At 46.8% G+C, this 16,100-nt stretch overlaps 1 protein-coding gene across 2 annotated transcripts in view; it reads right to left on the bottom strand.

Moving 5' to 3' along the window:
* The window catches only part of LOC144502519 (prostaglandin G/H synthase 1-like), a 106,124-nt gene that overhangs the window by 84,153 nt on the left and 5,871 nt on the right, over positions 1-16,100 (bottom strand). For both annotated transcript variants that reach the window (XM_078226573.1, XM_078226574.1), the window contains exons 3-4: positions 4,444-4,560; positions 2,284-2,427 (exon numbers count right to left, since the gene is read on the bottom strand). In XM_078226573.1, the coding sequence (XP_078082699.1) occupies positions 2,284-2,427; positions 4,444-4,560 (261 nt within the window). The remainder of the gene's footprint in view (positions 1-2,283; positions 2,428-4,443; positions 4,561-16,100) is intronic.

Genomic DNA, 16,100 nt, shown 5'->3' with positions numbered 1-16,100 from the left:
CAGTGGCAGCTATTGCCTTGGCCAGGGTGTAGAGATGGGCCTTGTTGCACTTGGGTCACAGGCTAGGAACACAGATATCAAATATGGATGCATTGAGCTGCCTTCCCCTACCACTCACCAGACCATCACTGCTTGTTCCAGAGGAGATACTATTGGCTATGCATTTTTTGGACACCCTACCCATTTCAGCAGCCCACATTACGCCGTGGACGGACTATGACTCTTTGCTGTTGAAGTCCAAGAAAATGGTACTGACAGGATGGCACTTCAACAAGGCAGAGCAAACGAAGCCACATTTGCAACGCACGGATGTGATATGCTGCAAAGATGGAGTGCCATTCGGGGGGCTTGCGTCATCGTACCACCCCCGGGCCAATGCCCCTGCTCCAGTAGTTACATGATGCTCATCCTGGCAAGAGCAGAATGAAAGCACTGGCCAGAAGCTATGTCCAGGGGCCTGGAATTGACAGAGAAATTGAACAAATGGTCGGGTCGTGTGAAAGTCGTCAGACTCAGCAAACATTACCGCCACCGGTGAACATGCACTCTTGGGAATGCCCAAGCTGTCCGTGATTATGGCTTCATATATATTTAGTTGGGTCTTTTTGGGGCACATGTTCCTGATCTTAGTAGATGCCCATTCCAAGTGGTTGGATGTTCAGCTCGTGAGATCCACCACAGCTACATCTACTATTGAAAAACTGAGGCAGATCTTTGTAATCCATGGTCTTCCTGAAGTGTTGGTATTAGACAACACAACAGCATTCACGGCTCACAAATTTCAGACCTTCGTCAAGTCTAATGGCATTTGTGATGTCAGGTCAGCCTCCTACCATCCTGCCTCAAATGGGTTGGTGGAACAAGCCATGCAGATGTTCAAGGCTTCCATGAAGAAGCAGGCTCATAGGTCATTGCCATCGTGATTGTCAAGAACAATATGCCTCAGGCCACCATTGGGATCACGCCAGCAGAATTGCTAATGGATCGGCGCCTACATAACTGTTTGCACTTGTGTCCCCAAATTTATCAGGGTGGGTGGAGACTAGGTAGGCCTCCCTGAAATAGCACCATGACACTCAGAAAGGGGATAAATCATTTAATATTGACAACCTCATTTTGGAAGGAATTTTGGTGGCGGACCTGCCTGGGTGCCAGGGAGAGTCATGGAGAAGAGAGGGCTAGTCTCGCGTGGTGGAGGTACATGGCCGTCGAGTAAGTAATCATGTTGACCACTTACACAAGAGAGTAGAGCCAGTTCCAGGAGACAAGCAAGTGGGCCCCACGTCATGTCCGTATGTACCAGCCTCTAAACTAGAGATTCTGACACCCACAGTGGAGCCAAGACAGCCTCTGGCTTTGGTGGTGGAGGCAGAAGAAAGGCCGACAAGGACCTAGCTCCAGAGGCGGTTAGTACGTCCACTGCATCAGTGGAACCTGTGTCGTCGGCTGCTGGATAACCCCTAACAGAGTTGCAGAATTCCACAAGGATCCGGAAGTCCCTGGTGATATTGTTGCTACTCTGCCTATATGTTCTGCCTATCTGATGAAAGAGCAGCACTCCGAAAGCTCGTGATTCCAAATAAACCTATTGGATTTTAACCTGGTGTTGTGAGGCTTCTTAGTATGTGTTCACTATTTTTCTTTTTGTTCTATTCGTAAGTAGTCCAAGAAGTCAGGGGGGTAAGGAGAATGGGAGCATGGCCCCTTTAAGGGGTAATCCTTCACGGGCCACGTGACTGGGACGGAGCCAATGGAGCGTGAGCACCCAAACCTGGGCCAATCGGGAGCAAGGGTGCGCATTCCTAGGGCTGGAGGGCTTCGGTTGGGGTCAGGGTGTTGTTAGGGGTGGACCTGTATAGCTGTCCTGTTAAACCCTACATTGTATATCGTTCTTATCAACAAATCCTTCTGTTAGTTATTAACCACATCGAGTCGCCTCAAGTTATTTCAAGCTAAGAATGTAAAATCTCAATATAATTTTGAGTGACAGCATAAACTTTAAAATGGGGACTGGATTGTGTGACTCAATCCACTTACCCCTTACCCTGCAGCTCACATAAACTGGAATTTTACCGCTCGCTTAGTCCGCCTGAGGCTGGTAAGATCCCGCCCGAGACCAACGGAGAATGTTGTTCTGCGAACCTTGCCCGCACCGGTTCTGGGGTGGGCGTGCCGGTAAAATTCCAGCCACAGAGTTTTGATGCATAGATAAAATGAATCAACAGACAATGTTGACTTATAATTGCCACTGCTCAGATACAAGATTTAATAAGGGCGACATACCTGTTAAAACATATCGCATGATTGAATCTCTGAGGAATGAAATACTTCCAAGAATATCCCAAAACCACTCATAATGCGTCAGCATATGGTGCATAAAACTGGGCTTTGGCTTCAGAAGTGTGTGAATACGTGACCAAAAAGAAGCTGCAATGAAAAAAAAAGTCCCTCAGATCAAATCAACCATTGCAAACATTGTTAATAAATGCTAACACTCACCCTAGCCTATTCTTATTTGTAATGCCCCCATGCACATATAGTGGCTCCAATATTTTGTAATTCTAGTTGGACAGAAAAGGGTTTTTTTTGCCTTTTTTCAGACAGTCCAGCTTCTTTTTACATTTAGGAAGATATGCTTTCCCCTGTAGATGAGGGAAAACTGACATTCTGTTGACAGCATGGTGGCACAGTGGTTAGCACTGCTGCCTCACAGCGCCAGGGATCCAGGTTCCATTCCCGGTTTCGGCACTGTCTGTGCAGAGTCTGCATGTTCTCCCCGTGTCTGTGTGGGTTTCCTCCGGGTGCTCCGGGGTTTCCTCCCACAGTCTGAAAGACATGCTGGTTAGGTGCATTGGCCACGCTAAATTCTCCCTCAGTGTAGCCCAACAGGTGCTGAAGTGTGGCGACTAGGGGATTTTCCCAAAAACTTCACTGCCCGTGTTAATGTAAGCCGACTTGTGACACTAATAAATAAACTTAAACTTCGGGAAAAAAGAACGCTTAAAAAACATTCCCGTTGAATCACAAAAGATGCTTAAACATTATGAGATTTGCATCGCTGCAGTTTATTGTAGACAACTTCTGAGTATGCTTGCAAACCAGCCATGAAGGAAACCTTATTGTGCTGAGATTTTGCTTTCTAGTGCTACTGTGGCTAAAGTATTAAAACAGACTGACATTTAGAAAGTGCTTTTCGTGACCACTGGATGTACCAAAACCTTCACTGTATCTAGAAGGTGTAGTCACTGTTGTGAAGGAGAAATTCATAGCAAACTCCCACAAACAACAATGTGACTTCGACAGTGCAGCACTCCATCAGTGCGGCAACTGAGTGTCTACCTTGATTTTTGAGCTCAATTCCAAACTGAATTCATTTTATAATTTGTGCACTAGCACCAGAAAATGATCTTAGAGCTTTTTTACCCCCAACATTAAAAAACCCACTGGTTCACTGATGACATGATGTGGAGATGCCGGCGTTGGACTGGGGTAAACACAGTAAGAAGTTTAACAACACCAGGTTAAAGTCCAACAGGTTTATTTGGTAGCAAAAGCCACACAAGCTTTCGGAACTCCAAGCCCCTTCTTCAGGTGAGTGGGAATTCACTGATGACATTCAGAGAGGGAACATTCAGAGAGGAATCTATCCCTCCACCTAATTTGGCACACATATTACTTTCAGTTCCAAATCACCCGTTTGAATCTTAATGCCAACTAGAGGTGGGCGATAAATACTGCTAGTGCTGCCCACATCTCAAGAACAATTAAAAGGGTGGCATGGTGGCACAGTGGTTAGCACCGCTGCCTCACAGCTCCAGGGACCTGGGTTCGATTCCCGGCTTGGGTCACTGTCTGTGCGGAGTTTGCACGTTCTCCCCGTGTCTGCGTGGGTTTCCTCCGAGTGCTTCAGTTTCCTCCCACAGTCCAAAGATGTGTGGGTTAGGTGGATTGGCCATGCTAAATTGCCCTATCGTGGGATAAGGCCTGGGTGGGATTGTGGTCGGTGCAGACTCAATGGGCTGAATGGCCTCCTTCTGCACTATAGGGATTCTATGAAAAGCTAATATTAATTGCCCAACAACATAAGCCACACTGTCCTTAAAGAGTTGGATTGAGTCAGGGAACATATCTCTCCCTTATAATGTTTAGAATTAAGGCGCATCTCAGTTTGAATACACTATTCCACAGTAGCTTATTAATTTAAAAAAATTATTACTCAGAACGAAATGCATGTTCAGTATCACAACTTGTATGTAGTCAACTTGCCAAAGCAGTGTGCTTGGGTTCAGCAATTTAGGGATTAGTGGAATGCTTTGAAATAAATATTGAAAGCAGTGAGGTGCCAGTGGTAATGATGTATTCCAACTGAGCTGCCGAGTCATGAAGGTCAAAACCATAACTCTGATAAAATCTGACTAAAAACGGAGAATTCAAACAACTTACGCACACTGCAGTTAACGCCATAGTAACCAGTGCGTGTGCAGTCACATTCATAATCTTCCTTCCCCACGTTGACACAGATTCCTTTATTCTGGCAAGGGTAGTAACAGCAAGGGTTTACTGCAATAGGAAACAACCACATTTAGAAACATTTCAGGAACAGTTCTTTGGAGAAAACTTTGACTGCATTTTCACTGTTCATAACCTTCTCCCCAAAGGGGCCTCGCTGCGAAATGCATTTGGGGGAGCTAGCTTTCAAATATCGCAATATTTGAGACAAACAGAGAAGAAGCTTTCGCCAAAAGCATTGGTTCAGCACTCAGTGTCAATATGGAAGCAGATTTGACCATCGGTCACCAAAGGTCAGCTTGGAACTGTCCAATCTCATCTCATGGAGGACAGCTACAGCTACACAGAAGACATCCAGCCCTAAGCTGTATTCTTAAACTGTATTAGGGCAGCACGGGTAGCACAATGGTTAGCACTGCTGCCTTGCAGCGCCAGGGACCCCGGTTCGATTCCCGGCTTGGGTCACTGTCTGTGTGGAATCTGCACGTTCTTTGCGTGGGTTTCCTCCAGGTGCTCTGGTTTCTCCCCACAGTCTGAAAGAGGTGCTGGTTAGATGCATTGACTCAAACAGGCGACTGGGGGAATTTCACAGTAACTTCATTGCAGTGTTAATGTAGGCCATCATTGTGACTAATAAATAAACTTTACTTTTATATTCGTAACACAGCATGAAGTGCAGTGGATCAATCAATCAGCCGCATTTTAATAGGTAAAAAAATGTTAATGGCAACAATAATTTGAATGACGGATACATCATTTCATTGTTCACTCCTTTCTAAAGTTTATTTGTTAGCGTCACAAGTAGGCTTACATTAACACTGCAAGGAGTTACTGCGAAAATCCCCTTGTCGCCACACTCTGGTGCCTGTTCGGGTACACTGAGGGAGAATTTAGCATGGCCAATGCACCTAACCAGCACGTCTTTCGGACTGTGGGAGGAAACCAGAGCACCCGGAGGAAACCCGCGCAGACACGGGAAAAACGTGCAGACTCCGCACGGACAGTGACCCAAGCCGGGAATCGAACCCGGGTCCCTGACACTGAGAGGCAGCAGTGCTAACCACTGTGCCGCCCCAGTAAGTTTAATAAAATGATTTGTAAGCAAGTTCAATAAAAAGACCATTGTTGTTTTTAAACAATGTCGGAATATATAATTTTGACCTGAAAAGTGAATATTTCAATAAATACATACAGGAGGCAATGTTTACCGAACATTTGGGGGACTGAGAACATTAAAAAGTACATAGAATGTGTATCATTGTCAAACACCAACTAAAATACAGCATCATAAACATTAAAAGGAACAGAGACAACAACCAAAAAGGTGTCTAGATCTTCCCAAAGCTCGGAACAGCAGCTGAAGTGGGCATCTTCCAATAGTTCGTTATAAAAAAAAGCAAAATCTTTAGGAAAACTAAAAGAATGAAGAAAGAAGTGATCACTTCAGCTAGAATGAAGCGGGGGGCAGAACCATATTAATAAAATAAAGATAAGAATAAGGAAAATAAGCAGCTGGATGGAAAGGACACGCCTCACTCCGAAAGGATAAGATGCAGAACCCGCAACCCGCCCTCAAACTCAAACGAGAAACTGATGAACACCATTGTAATTGGAAGTCGGATAATCACACCAGATGGACTTTAGCCACGTGAGCCAGAGGATAGGCATGGGAGGGAAGGAGTGAGGGGGGGGGGAGCGATTTTTCACACTGGCTCAACCCAATCAAGTCATTCCAGTCAGAATGAAAAGTTTGGCGCGCAGCAATATTTTTCACAGAAAGAGCTGTTGGTGCCCCAGAGATCAGAGTCCTTTCAGCTGTTGGACCCAACATTGAGTGGAGCAAATCAAAATGCGCACTGAAATAATCGCAATCTCCCCAAGATTAGATTCTGGGAAATCTAGATGTGAGCACAGCTGCAGAGATGTGGAATCAGACACCAATCTAGCGGTTCCATTCAATTTGACACAATTCTCCTGAAATCAGCACCACAGACACAAAAGGTGAGGGAATTTTAAATGCAAAGTGCGAGCAGCAAAATCTAGATTTGGGACATCTTCAGTCATACAGTCAGAGTCATAGAGGTTTACAGCATGGAAACAGGCCCTTTGGCCCAACTTGTCCATGCTGCCTTTTTTTTAAACACCTAAGCTAGTCCCAATTGCCCGCATTTGGCTCATATCCCTCTATTCCCATCTTACCCATGTAACTGTCTAAATGCTTTTTAAAAAGCAAAATTGTACCCACCTCTACTACTACCTCTGGCAGCTTGTTCCAGACACTCACCACCCTCTGCGTGAAAAAATTGCCCCTCTGAACCCTTTTGTATTTCTCCCCTCTCACCTTAAACCTATGCCCTCTAGTTTTAGACTCCCCTACCTTTGGAAAAAGGTATTGACTATCTAGCTGATCTGTGCCCCTCATTATTTTATAGACCTCTATAAGGTCACCCCTCAGCCTTCTACGCTCCAGAGAAAAAAGTCCCAGTCTATTCAGCCTCTCCTTATAACTCAAACCATCAAGTCCCGGTAGCATCCTAGTAAATCTTTTCTGCACTCTTTCTAGTTTAATAATATCCTTTCAATAATAGGGTGACCAGAACTGTACACAGTATTCCAAGTGTGGCCTTACCAATGTCTTGTACAACTTCAACAAGACGACCCAACTCCTGTATTCAATGTTCTGACCAATGAAACCCAAGCATGCTGAATGCCTTCTTCACCACCCTGTCCACCTGTGACTCCACTTTCAAGGAGCTATGAACCCGTACCCTTAGATCTCTTTAAAAATCTCATTAAAAATCAATGTACTAACAGGCAGGGGATTGACATGGTGATTTTAAATTTTCTTTAATCATAAGAACATAAGAACTAGGAGCAGTAGGAGGCTTTCTGGCCCCTCGGCCCTGCTCTGCCATTCAATAAGATCATGGCTTACCTTCTCGTGGACTCAGCTCCACTTACCTGCCCACTCACCATAACCCTTAATTCCTTTACTGTTCAAAAATTTATCTATCTTTGCCTTAAAAACATTCAATGAGGTAGCCTCAACTGCTTCACTGGACAAGGAATTCCACAGATTCACAACCCTTTGTGTGAAGAAGTTCCTCCGCAATTCAGTCCTAAATCTGCTCCACCTTATTTTGAGGCCATGCCCCCTAGTTCTAGTTTCATAACTGGGTCACTAACAAGTAGGGATTGACATGGCGATTTTAAATGTTCCTTAATCGAATTACTAACAAGTGGGGGATTGACATGGCGATTTTAAATGTTTATTTTTTGCGATAAAACTCACTTGCAGCTGTGCTATTCAAACTTTATCAAGTTATCAGTCTTAGAAAAATTTGCATTTAAGATATTGCCCAATTGAACAAAGAACAAAGAACAGTACAGCACAGGAAACAGGCCCTTCGGCCCTCCAAGCCTGTGCCGCTCCTTGGTCCAACTAGACCAATCGTTTGTATCCCTCCATTCCCAGGCTGCTCATGTGACTATCCAGGTAAGTCTTAAACGATGTCAGCGTGCCTGCCTCCACCACCCTACTTGGCAGCGCATTCCAGGCCCTCACCACCCTCTGTGCTGTGGTTCCTGGTAGTTTTATGTTCGTCATGATGTGGAGATGCCGGCGTTGGACTGGGGTAAGCGCAGTAAGAAGTCTCACAACACCAGGTTAAAGTCCAACAGGTTTATTTGGTAGCAAATACCATAAGCTTTCGGAGCTTCCACAGATTCACAACCCTTTGTGTGAAGAAGTTCCTCCGCAATTCAGTCCTAAATCTGCTCCCCCTTATTTTGAGGCCATGCCCCCTAGTTCTAGTTTCATAACTGGGTCACTAACAAGTAGGGATTGACATGGTGATTTTAAATGTTCCTTAATCGAATTACTAACAAGTGGGGGATTGACATGGCGATTTTAAATGTTTATTTTTTGCGATAAAACTCACTTGCAGCTGTGCTATTCAAACTTTATCAAGTTATCAGTCTTAGAAAAATTTGCATTTAAGATATTGCCCAATTGAACAAAGAACAAAGAACAAAGAACAGTACAGCACAGGTTTGACAAAGTCCCTCATGGTAGGCTAGTGAAAAAGGTTTGACAAAGTCCCTCATGGTAGGCTAGTGAAAAAGTTTGACAAAGTCCCTCATGGTAGGCTAGTGAAAAAGGTTGGATCCCATGGGATAAAGGGGGAGGTGGCTAGATGGGTGGAGAACTGGCTTGGTCATAGAAGACAGAGGGTGGTAGTGGAAGGGTCTTTTTCCGGCTGGAGACCTGTGACTAGTGGTGTACCGCAGGGCTCTGTATTGGGACCTCTGCTGTTTGTGATTTATATAAATGATCTGGAAGAAGGAGTAACTGGGGTGATCAGTAAGTTTGCGGACGACACAAAACTGGCAGGACTTGCAGATAGTGAGGAACATTGTCAGAGGCTACAGAAGGATATAGATAGGCTGGAAATTTGGGCAAGGAAATGGCAGATGGAGTTCAATCCTGATAAATGCGAAGTGATGCATTTTGGTGGGAATAATGTAGGGAGGAGCTACACGATAAATGGAAGAACCATAAAAGGTGTAGAGACGCAGAGGGACCTGGGTGTGCAAGTCCACAGATCTTTGAAGGTGACGTCACAGGTGGAGAAGGTGGTGAAGAAGGCGTATAGCATGCTTGCCTTTATAGGACGGGGCATAGAGTATAAGAGTTGGGGTCTGATGTTGCAGATGTATAGAACGTTGGTTCGGCCGCATTTGGAATACTGCGTCCAGTTCTGGTCGCCACACTACCAGAAGGACGTGGAGGCTTTGGAGAGAGTACAGAGGAGGTTTACCAGGATGTTGCCTGGTATGGAGGGGCTTGGTTATGAGGAGAGATTGGGGAAACTGGGGTTGTTCTCCTTGGAAAGACGGAGGATGAGGGGAGACTTAATAGAGGTGTATAAAATTATGAAAGGCATAGATAGGGTGAACGGTGGGAAGCTTTTCCCCGGGTCGGTGGTGACGTTCACGAGGGGTCATAGGTTCAAGGTGAAGGGGGGGAGGTTTAACACAGATATCAGAAGGACATATTTCACACAGAGGGTCGTGGGGGCCTGGAATGTGTTGCCGGGCAAGGTGGTGGAGGCGGACACACTGGGAACGTTTAAGACTTATCTAGACAGCTATATGAACGGAGTGGGAATGGAGGGATACAAAAGAGTGGTCTAGTTTGGACCAGGGAGCGGCGCGGGCTAATTGTTCCTTGTTTCTCGTTTCAAGGCTTCATTCTATGATCATCTTGCTGGTGCCAGTACAGAGCGAGACTGCGGATAGTTGGGAACCTGTCTCGGGGGCAGGGAATTCATATGGTGTTCGTGGAAGTGGAAAAGACTAGGATTGGGAAGCATTTTCCGATCAGGGCCATTGTGATCTCCTGGACTCGTTTCGATCGCCTCAGGGGGTCGGAGAGGAATTTCCCAGATTTTTTTCCCCATATTGGCCCTGGGGTTTTTCACTCTGGGTTTTCGCCTCTCCCTGGAGATCACATGGTCTGGAATGGGGGGGTGGAGGTGAGTTAATAGGTTGTAATGAACAAAGCATCGTAGCTGTGAGGGACAGCTCGGTGGATAGGATATTGGTATGTAGATAGGCTGGTAAATTGGGCGGGGATCCTGGATTCAGGATTCAATCCTGGACCGGGGAGCGGCGCGGGCTTGGAGGGCCGAAGGGCCTGTTCCTGTGCTGTATTGTTCTTTGTTCTTTGTTCTTTGTTCTTGAAACAGGCCCTTCGGCCCTCCAAGCCTGTGCCGCTCCTTGGTCCAACTAGACCAATCGTTTGTATCCCTCCATTCCCAGGCTGCTCATGTGACTATCCAGGTAAGTCTTAAACGATGTCAGCGTGCCTGCCTCCACCACCCTACTTGGCAGCGCATTCCAGGCCCCCACCACCCTCTGTGCTGTGGTTCCTGGTAGTTTTATGTTCGTCATGATGTGGAGATGCCGGCGTTGGACTGGGGTAAGCGCAGTAAGAAGTCTCACAACACCAGGTTAAAGTCCAACAGGTTTATTTGGTAGCAAATACCATAAGCTTTCGGAGCGCTGCCCCTTCGTCAGATCTAACGAAGGGGCAGCGCGCCGAAAGCTTATGATATTTGCTACCAAATAAACCTGTTGGACTTTAACCTGGTGTTGTGAGACTTCTTACTGAGTTTTATGTTCGGCATTAGGTTTGAGCATAAACTCAGGAGGGGGAAAAAGGTGGTACGATTTTCTCCAGAATTGACTAAGTGAAAACTCTACCCCATCACACCGCCTCTGACAGAGGTTTCAGAATGTCCTCTTCGAAGAAGGGGGAAGCGTGTTTTTAGTACGATACAAAATCTCACACTGGAAGTCCCACATCCTATCAGAAAGTTTTGGAACTGAGTACCCCTCCATTCCCCCCTCCTACCCCCACCCGCTGTTTCGATACTGAATTCAGCCACACAGCAGCCACGCAAACCAGATGGACACATACACGTGTTCACAGAACGCACAGACACACTGTGACATGTGGATCCTCAGCAGCAGGAGCTGTCACTGAACATGGGAGTCATTGATGAACATGGATAGCTCCCACCAGTGAGACATACAACACAAACCCAAGTCCACCATAAAATGTCACCTCCTAAAGGAGAGAAGTATGGTGCTCCGGTTTCCCCCCCGTAGTCCAAAGATGTGCGGCTTAGGTTGATTGGCCACACTAAAATTGCCCCTTAGTGTCCTGGGATGTGTAGGTTAGAGCGATTAGCGGGGTAAATGTATGGATTTGTGGGGATTGGGCCTGGTGGGATTGTTGTCGGTGCAGACCCGATGGGCCGGATGGCCTCCTTCTGACTGTAGGGTTTCTAAGATTCTGTGTCTCTTATACAAAGTTCCTCCTCCTTTGCTCAGGATAGAAATGGGATTTTCCATGCCCCCGCCCTCCCCTCCCATGGCATGTTTCACGATGGCGGAGTCATCCCACCATTGGCTGGCGGTGTAATCTTCTGATCCTGTCATTGTTAACGGGGTTTCCCGTTCTCTGCAACCCCCCCCACACCTCACTACCGGGAAACCCACAGCGGGTCCCAGCCATCGGAAAATTCTGGCCAATCTCTCACTACTTCCTGGATGAATTTAATCAGAGTCAGTCATGAAGCATATCAAAAATGCACATTTTTAAAAATCCGCACCGAAATGGCAAGCCTCAACTGGCCATTTATTTATGAATGTGCTCAAAGCTGTTTTCATAGCTGTACATTAGATCATCTAGTTGATGCAAATGAAGGACAGATCAGTTGACAGGATTCAAAACTTGTATCTGCCAGATTGCAAAGCTATACAATCCATGTCCAGACAAGAAAACTGCAGCTTGAGGAAGAATTCATGTCCTTTGGCATTTTGACTAACATCTTTCAAGCATTTTTTTAACTTCATTCACGGGGATATTGGCGTTGCTGGCTACACCAGCAATCAAATCCCGTCCCTAATTGCCCTTGATAAGGTGGTGGTGAGCTGCCTTCTTGAACCGCTGCAGTCCCATGTGGTCTAAGTACACCCACAGTGCTGTTAGGGAGGCATTTTGACCCAGCGACAGTTTCAAGTTTATATAAGTGAGAGGAAATACAGTACCTATCCCTCCACTGTCAGGATTGAGGTTGTGGTACACGTCAATATGAAAATACTTTGGTTGCCTTACTTCAGGCCGTTTCCATGGCAGCTGGTGGCCATGAGCTGGCCAGCTATCAGGAGGCCGGCAGACAGGGGCCACTGCGCATGCGCCGATCTCAGCATTGACAGATTGGCGCATGTGCGATGGCCCGCTCAGCGCTATGCTGCCGGCCTCCTGAGCGGGATTAGCTCCTGCCCCCTGATTTTTTACGTGATTCACGTTAGTGCACTCTGCAATGCACAAAGTATGGGAGATTCTTCTCTGAACTCCCACTGGAAAAACCAGCATGAATTACTCCAGTTTTCATATGAATTCGACACTTACAATTTTTTGAGGAGAATCATCCCCACAGTGTTGCACCTGCCAATAGGGTGAAGAGAAAGATCAACTTAATATAAGGTAGGTCTATTAAAAAGTCTGATGGCAGCAGGGAAGAAGCTGTACTTGACCTGGTTGGTAGGCATTTTCAGATTTTTGTATCTTTTTCCTGACAGAAAAAGGTGGAAGAGAGAATGTCCGGGGTGTGTGGAGTCCTTAATTATGCTGGCCACTTTCCCAAGGCAGTGGGAAGTGTAGACAGAGTCAATGGATGGGAGGCTGTGTGATGGACTGGGCTTCGTTCACAACCCTTTGTAGTTTCTTAAAGTTTATTTATTAGTCACAAGTAGGCTTACATTAACACTGCAATGAAGTTACTGTGAAAATCCCCCAGTCACCACACCCCGGTGCCTGTTCAGGTACACTGAGGAAGGACTTAGTATAACCAATACACCTAAACAGCATGTCTTGGTACATCTCCGGATATGCCGCATGGCTGTCTTTCGGACTTTGGGGGAAACCGGGGCACCCGAAGGAAACCCACACAGACACGGGGAGAATGTACAAACTCCACACAGACAGTGACCCGAGGCTGGGAATCGAACCCGGGTCCCTGGTGCTGTGAGGCAGCAGTGCTGACCACTGAGCCACCATTGCAGTCTTGGTCAGAGCTGGAGCCATACCAAGCTGTGATACAGCTGGAAAGGATGTTTTCTATGGAGCATCTGTAAAAACTGGTGAGTAGTGGACATGCCGAATTTCCTTAGCATCCTGAGAAGGTAGAGGTGTTGGTAGGCTTTCTTAACTATAGCGTAGTGTACATGCTGAATTAGGATGGACGCTGAATCCTGGCCTAGCCAGTGACACCCACATCCTATTAATGAATAAAAAGAAACATTATATGATCATTAATTCTTTATACTGATATCCCCTTTCTCAGGAACCAATGCTGATTATTTTTTTTAAATCTAGGTAACAACAGTTACCTAGTTCTGGTTTCCTCACTGTGCTCAGTTCTGGTCGCCTCACTATAGGAAGGATGTGGAAAAGATTGAAAGGGTGCAGAAGAGATTTACAAGGATGTTGCCTGGATTGAGTGGCATGCCTTATGAGGATAGGCTGAGGGAGCTCGGTCTTTCCTCCTTGGAGAGACGAAGGATGAGGGGAGACCTAATAGAGGAGTATAAGATGTTGAGAGGCATAGATCGGGTGGACTCTCAGAGGCTTTTTCCAAGGGTGGAAATGTCTGCTACGAGAGGACACAGGTTTAAGGTGCTGGGGGGCAGGTACAGGGGAGATGCTAGGGGTACGTTTTTCACACAGAGGGTGGTGGGAGAGTGGAATTGGCTGCCGTCAGTGGTGGTGGAGGCGAACTCAATAGGGTCTTTTAAGAGTCTCCTGGATGAGTACCTGGAGCTTAATAGGATGGAGAGATATAGGTAGGTCTAGAAGGTAGGGATGTGTTCGGCACAACTTGTGGGCCGAAGGGCCTGTTTGTGCTATAGTTTTTCTATGTTTCTATGTAACAGCAACTGGATATATCTTCAATGAAAAACAAAGCGACCAGATCTTAAAAATGTATCTATATCTTTTTAAACATCTTGACCAAAAAGTCAGATTGCTCCTAGTTTTTGGGTGTTCGAGTCATAATTCACAATGAGCCCACCTGCAGTCTCAGGGAGAATGCCACATCATGCTGCATCCTCATTTGAATGTTGACACCATTCAGCTACTGACTGGCTAATTGAACACTCAATGAGGTGGCTGACTGTGTGTGTGGCTAGGACATGTCTCCAATAGCCTGTACCTTTTAAAAGGCTGTCTGTCCTTCTTAAAGGGGAATTGCACTGATTACACAGAGGTAACTGCTGGCTATCTGCAGTCCAAGTAGCAGTTAAGGAGGACACCAAATGCAGCAACAGGCAAGAGAGAGGACTCCCCTGTTCTTAGATGAGCTGGGGGGCCTTAATCCAAGAGGTCTACAGGATGAAGGATGCCCTGTTGCCATGGAGACCCTGAATGGAATGGGAGCAGGTGGCCAAGGAGGCCAATTCCTGCAATTCTGTCCTGGGGACCTGGCAACAATGCTGGAAGAAGTTCAGTCACCTCACACAAGTGATCAAGTTCAGTGAGTGCATCTTCCCACTGCGCTACCAATCCCTCATAGTGTTCAAAGCACCACAGCCCCCAGTCACTCACCCAGCAGCAGGCCCTGGCCATCGGGAGCCATGCCTAACCTCCAGATGCTCCTCCTCGTCCTGACACAGCCCACCAATGTTGGCAGACTCACTCCCACCTCTCAGAGCTTCTGCCTATTCAGCTATGGCAGGCACAACACCAGAACACATTGCAACACACTCGCTGATGTTCCCCCCTCTCTCCTGTAGGACAGGGTAAGCCAACACAAGGAGCACAGCGGAACCGGCGGGGGGGGGGGGGGGGGGCAATCCTGCATCATCCACACCCACTGGGGAAACTGTGCTTAGCATTCTCAAATCCTCTCAGTCATCCTCATCTTCCTGTCTGGTATGAAAGCTGCAGGTCGTGTGACCCTAGACCCCCCCACTCTCCATACATATGGGGGAGATCCATTGTGTCCAAACAGCCAACCTCTGGCCTGAAGATGGTGGAAACAGCTGACTGGGAAGACAGTGTGGTGGCTGCTGGCAGGATAGTGGATATTAACCAACCTAATGACCTGGGCACAGCCACACACCGACTGTATGTTAATGAATTGCAATCCTTTGTGACTCCCATACATCATATTAAATACATACGAGGCCTGCAGAGCCACATTACTGCAGTCAATGGTACCCCCCACCATTGGAAATCCTGTACCTTGGGACAGGCAGCTTTCCACTCATTCTGCTTCTCTCCGGTTACAGAGAAGATGCTAAAGTGGGAACAAGATTTCCATCACCTCAGAAGGAGTGATGGGTGGTGAACTGACAATCGTTGGCCATTTTGCCTGCTGGACCTGGAAGAAATCCAGTTGCATCAAAGTTTAGAGCAACGATGACTTTTGACAGCAACTGGCAGTGCCATCCATGCCCTTGTGTATTTGTCTATGTCCTGTTGAAGGAGGTGGCATAGGCCAGTAACCACCTGGCTGGTGAATCGCAGGCACCTCAGCCATTACTCCAGGTGGAGGTAGGAGATGTGCTTCCTGAAACCCCACCGTGGATATGGGACCTTGTGAAGCCAGTCCTCTTCCTTCTCCCTCTCTGCTGCCTCAGCTCCGTTTTCCTGTCATGTTGCAGACCCAGAGGTGCGGCAGCTTTGGCCCCCGTGACTGTGGCAACTTTCCTCCGTACAGATCACAAAACCCCTCCGAACACCCCATCAGGACACTGTAACACTTCCTTCCAAATCTAGCAAGTTGCCAAGACCTGTCCAAGAACACAACCCAGAACTTCCACAAACCTTCCCTTGTGCAGCTGAATGCAAGTTCAGCTATGAGCGATTAGGAGAGAACATTAACTTGACCTGCCTGGTCCAAGTTTGTGGAACATGCGTCAGTTTGATCTGAGGGGCTGTTTGATGTCACAATCTGCCCAGTGTACAGATTGTGGGCACATGCGCGGTACATATACGCCAGCATCTTTCCAAATAC

The sequence above is a fragment of the Mustelus asterias genome, chromosome 13 (genome assembly GCF_964213995.1).
Source record: "Mustelus asterias chromosome 13, sMusAst1.hap1.1, whole genome shotgun sequence".
Classification (NCBI taxonomy): domain Eukaryota; kingdom Metazoa; phylum Chordata; class Chondrichthyes; order Carcharhiniformes; family Triakidae; genus Mustelus; species Mustelus asterias.
Note: the sequence above shows the minus strand (reverse complement) of the source record. Positions and strands in the feature narration are given on the sequence as shown.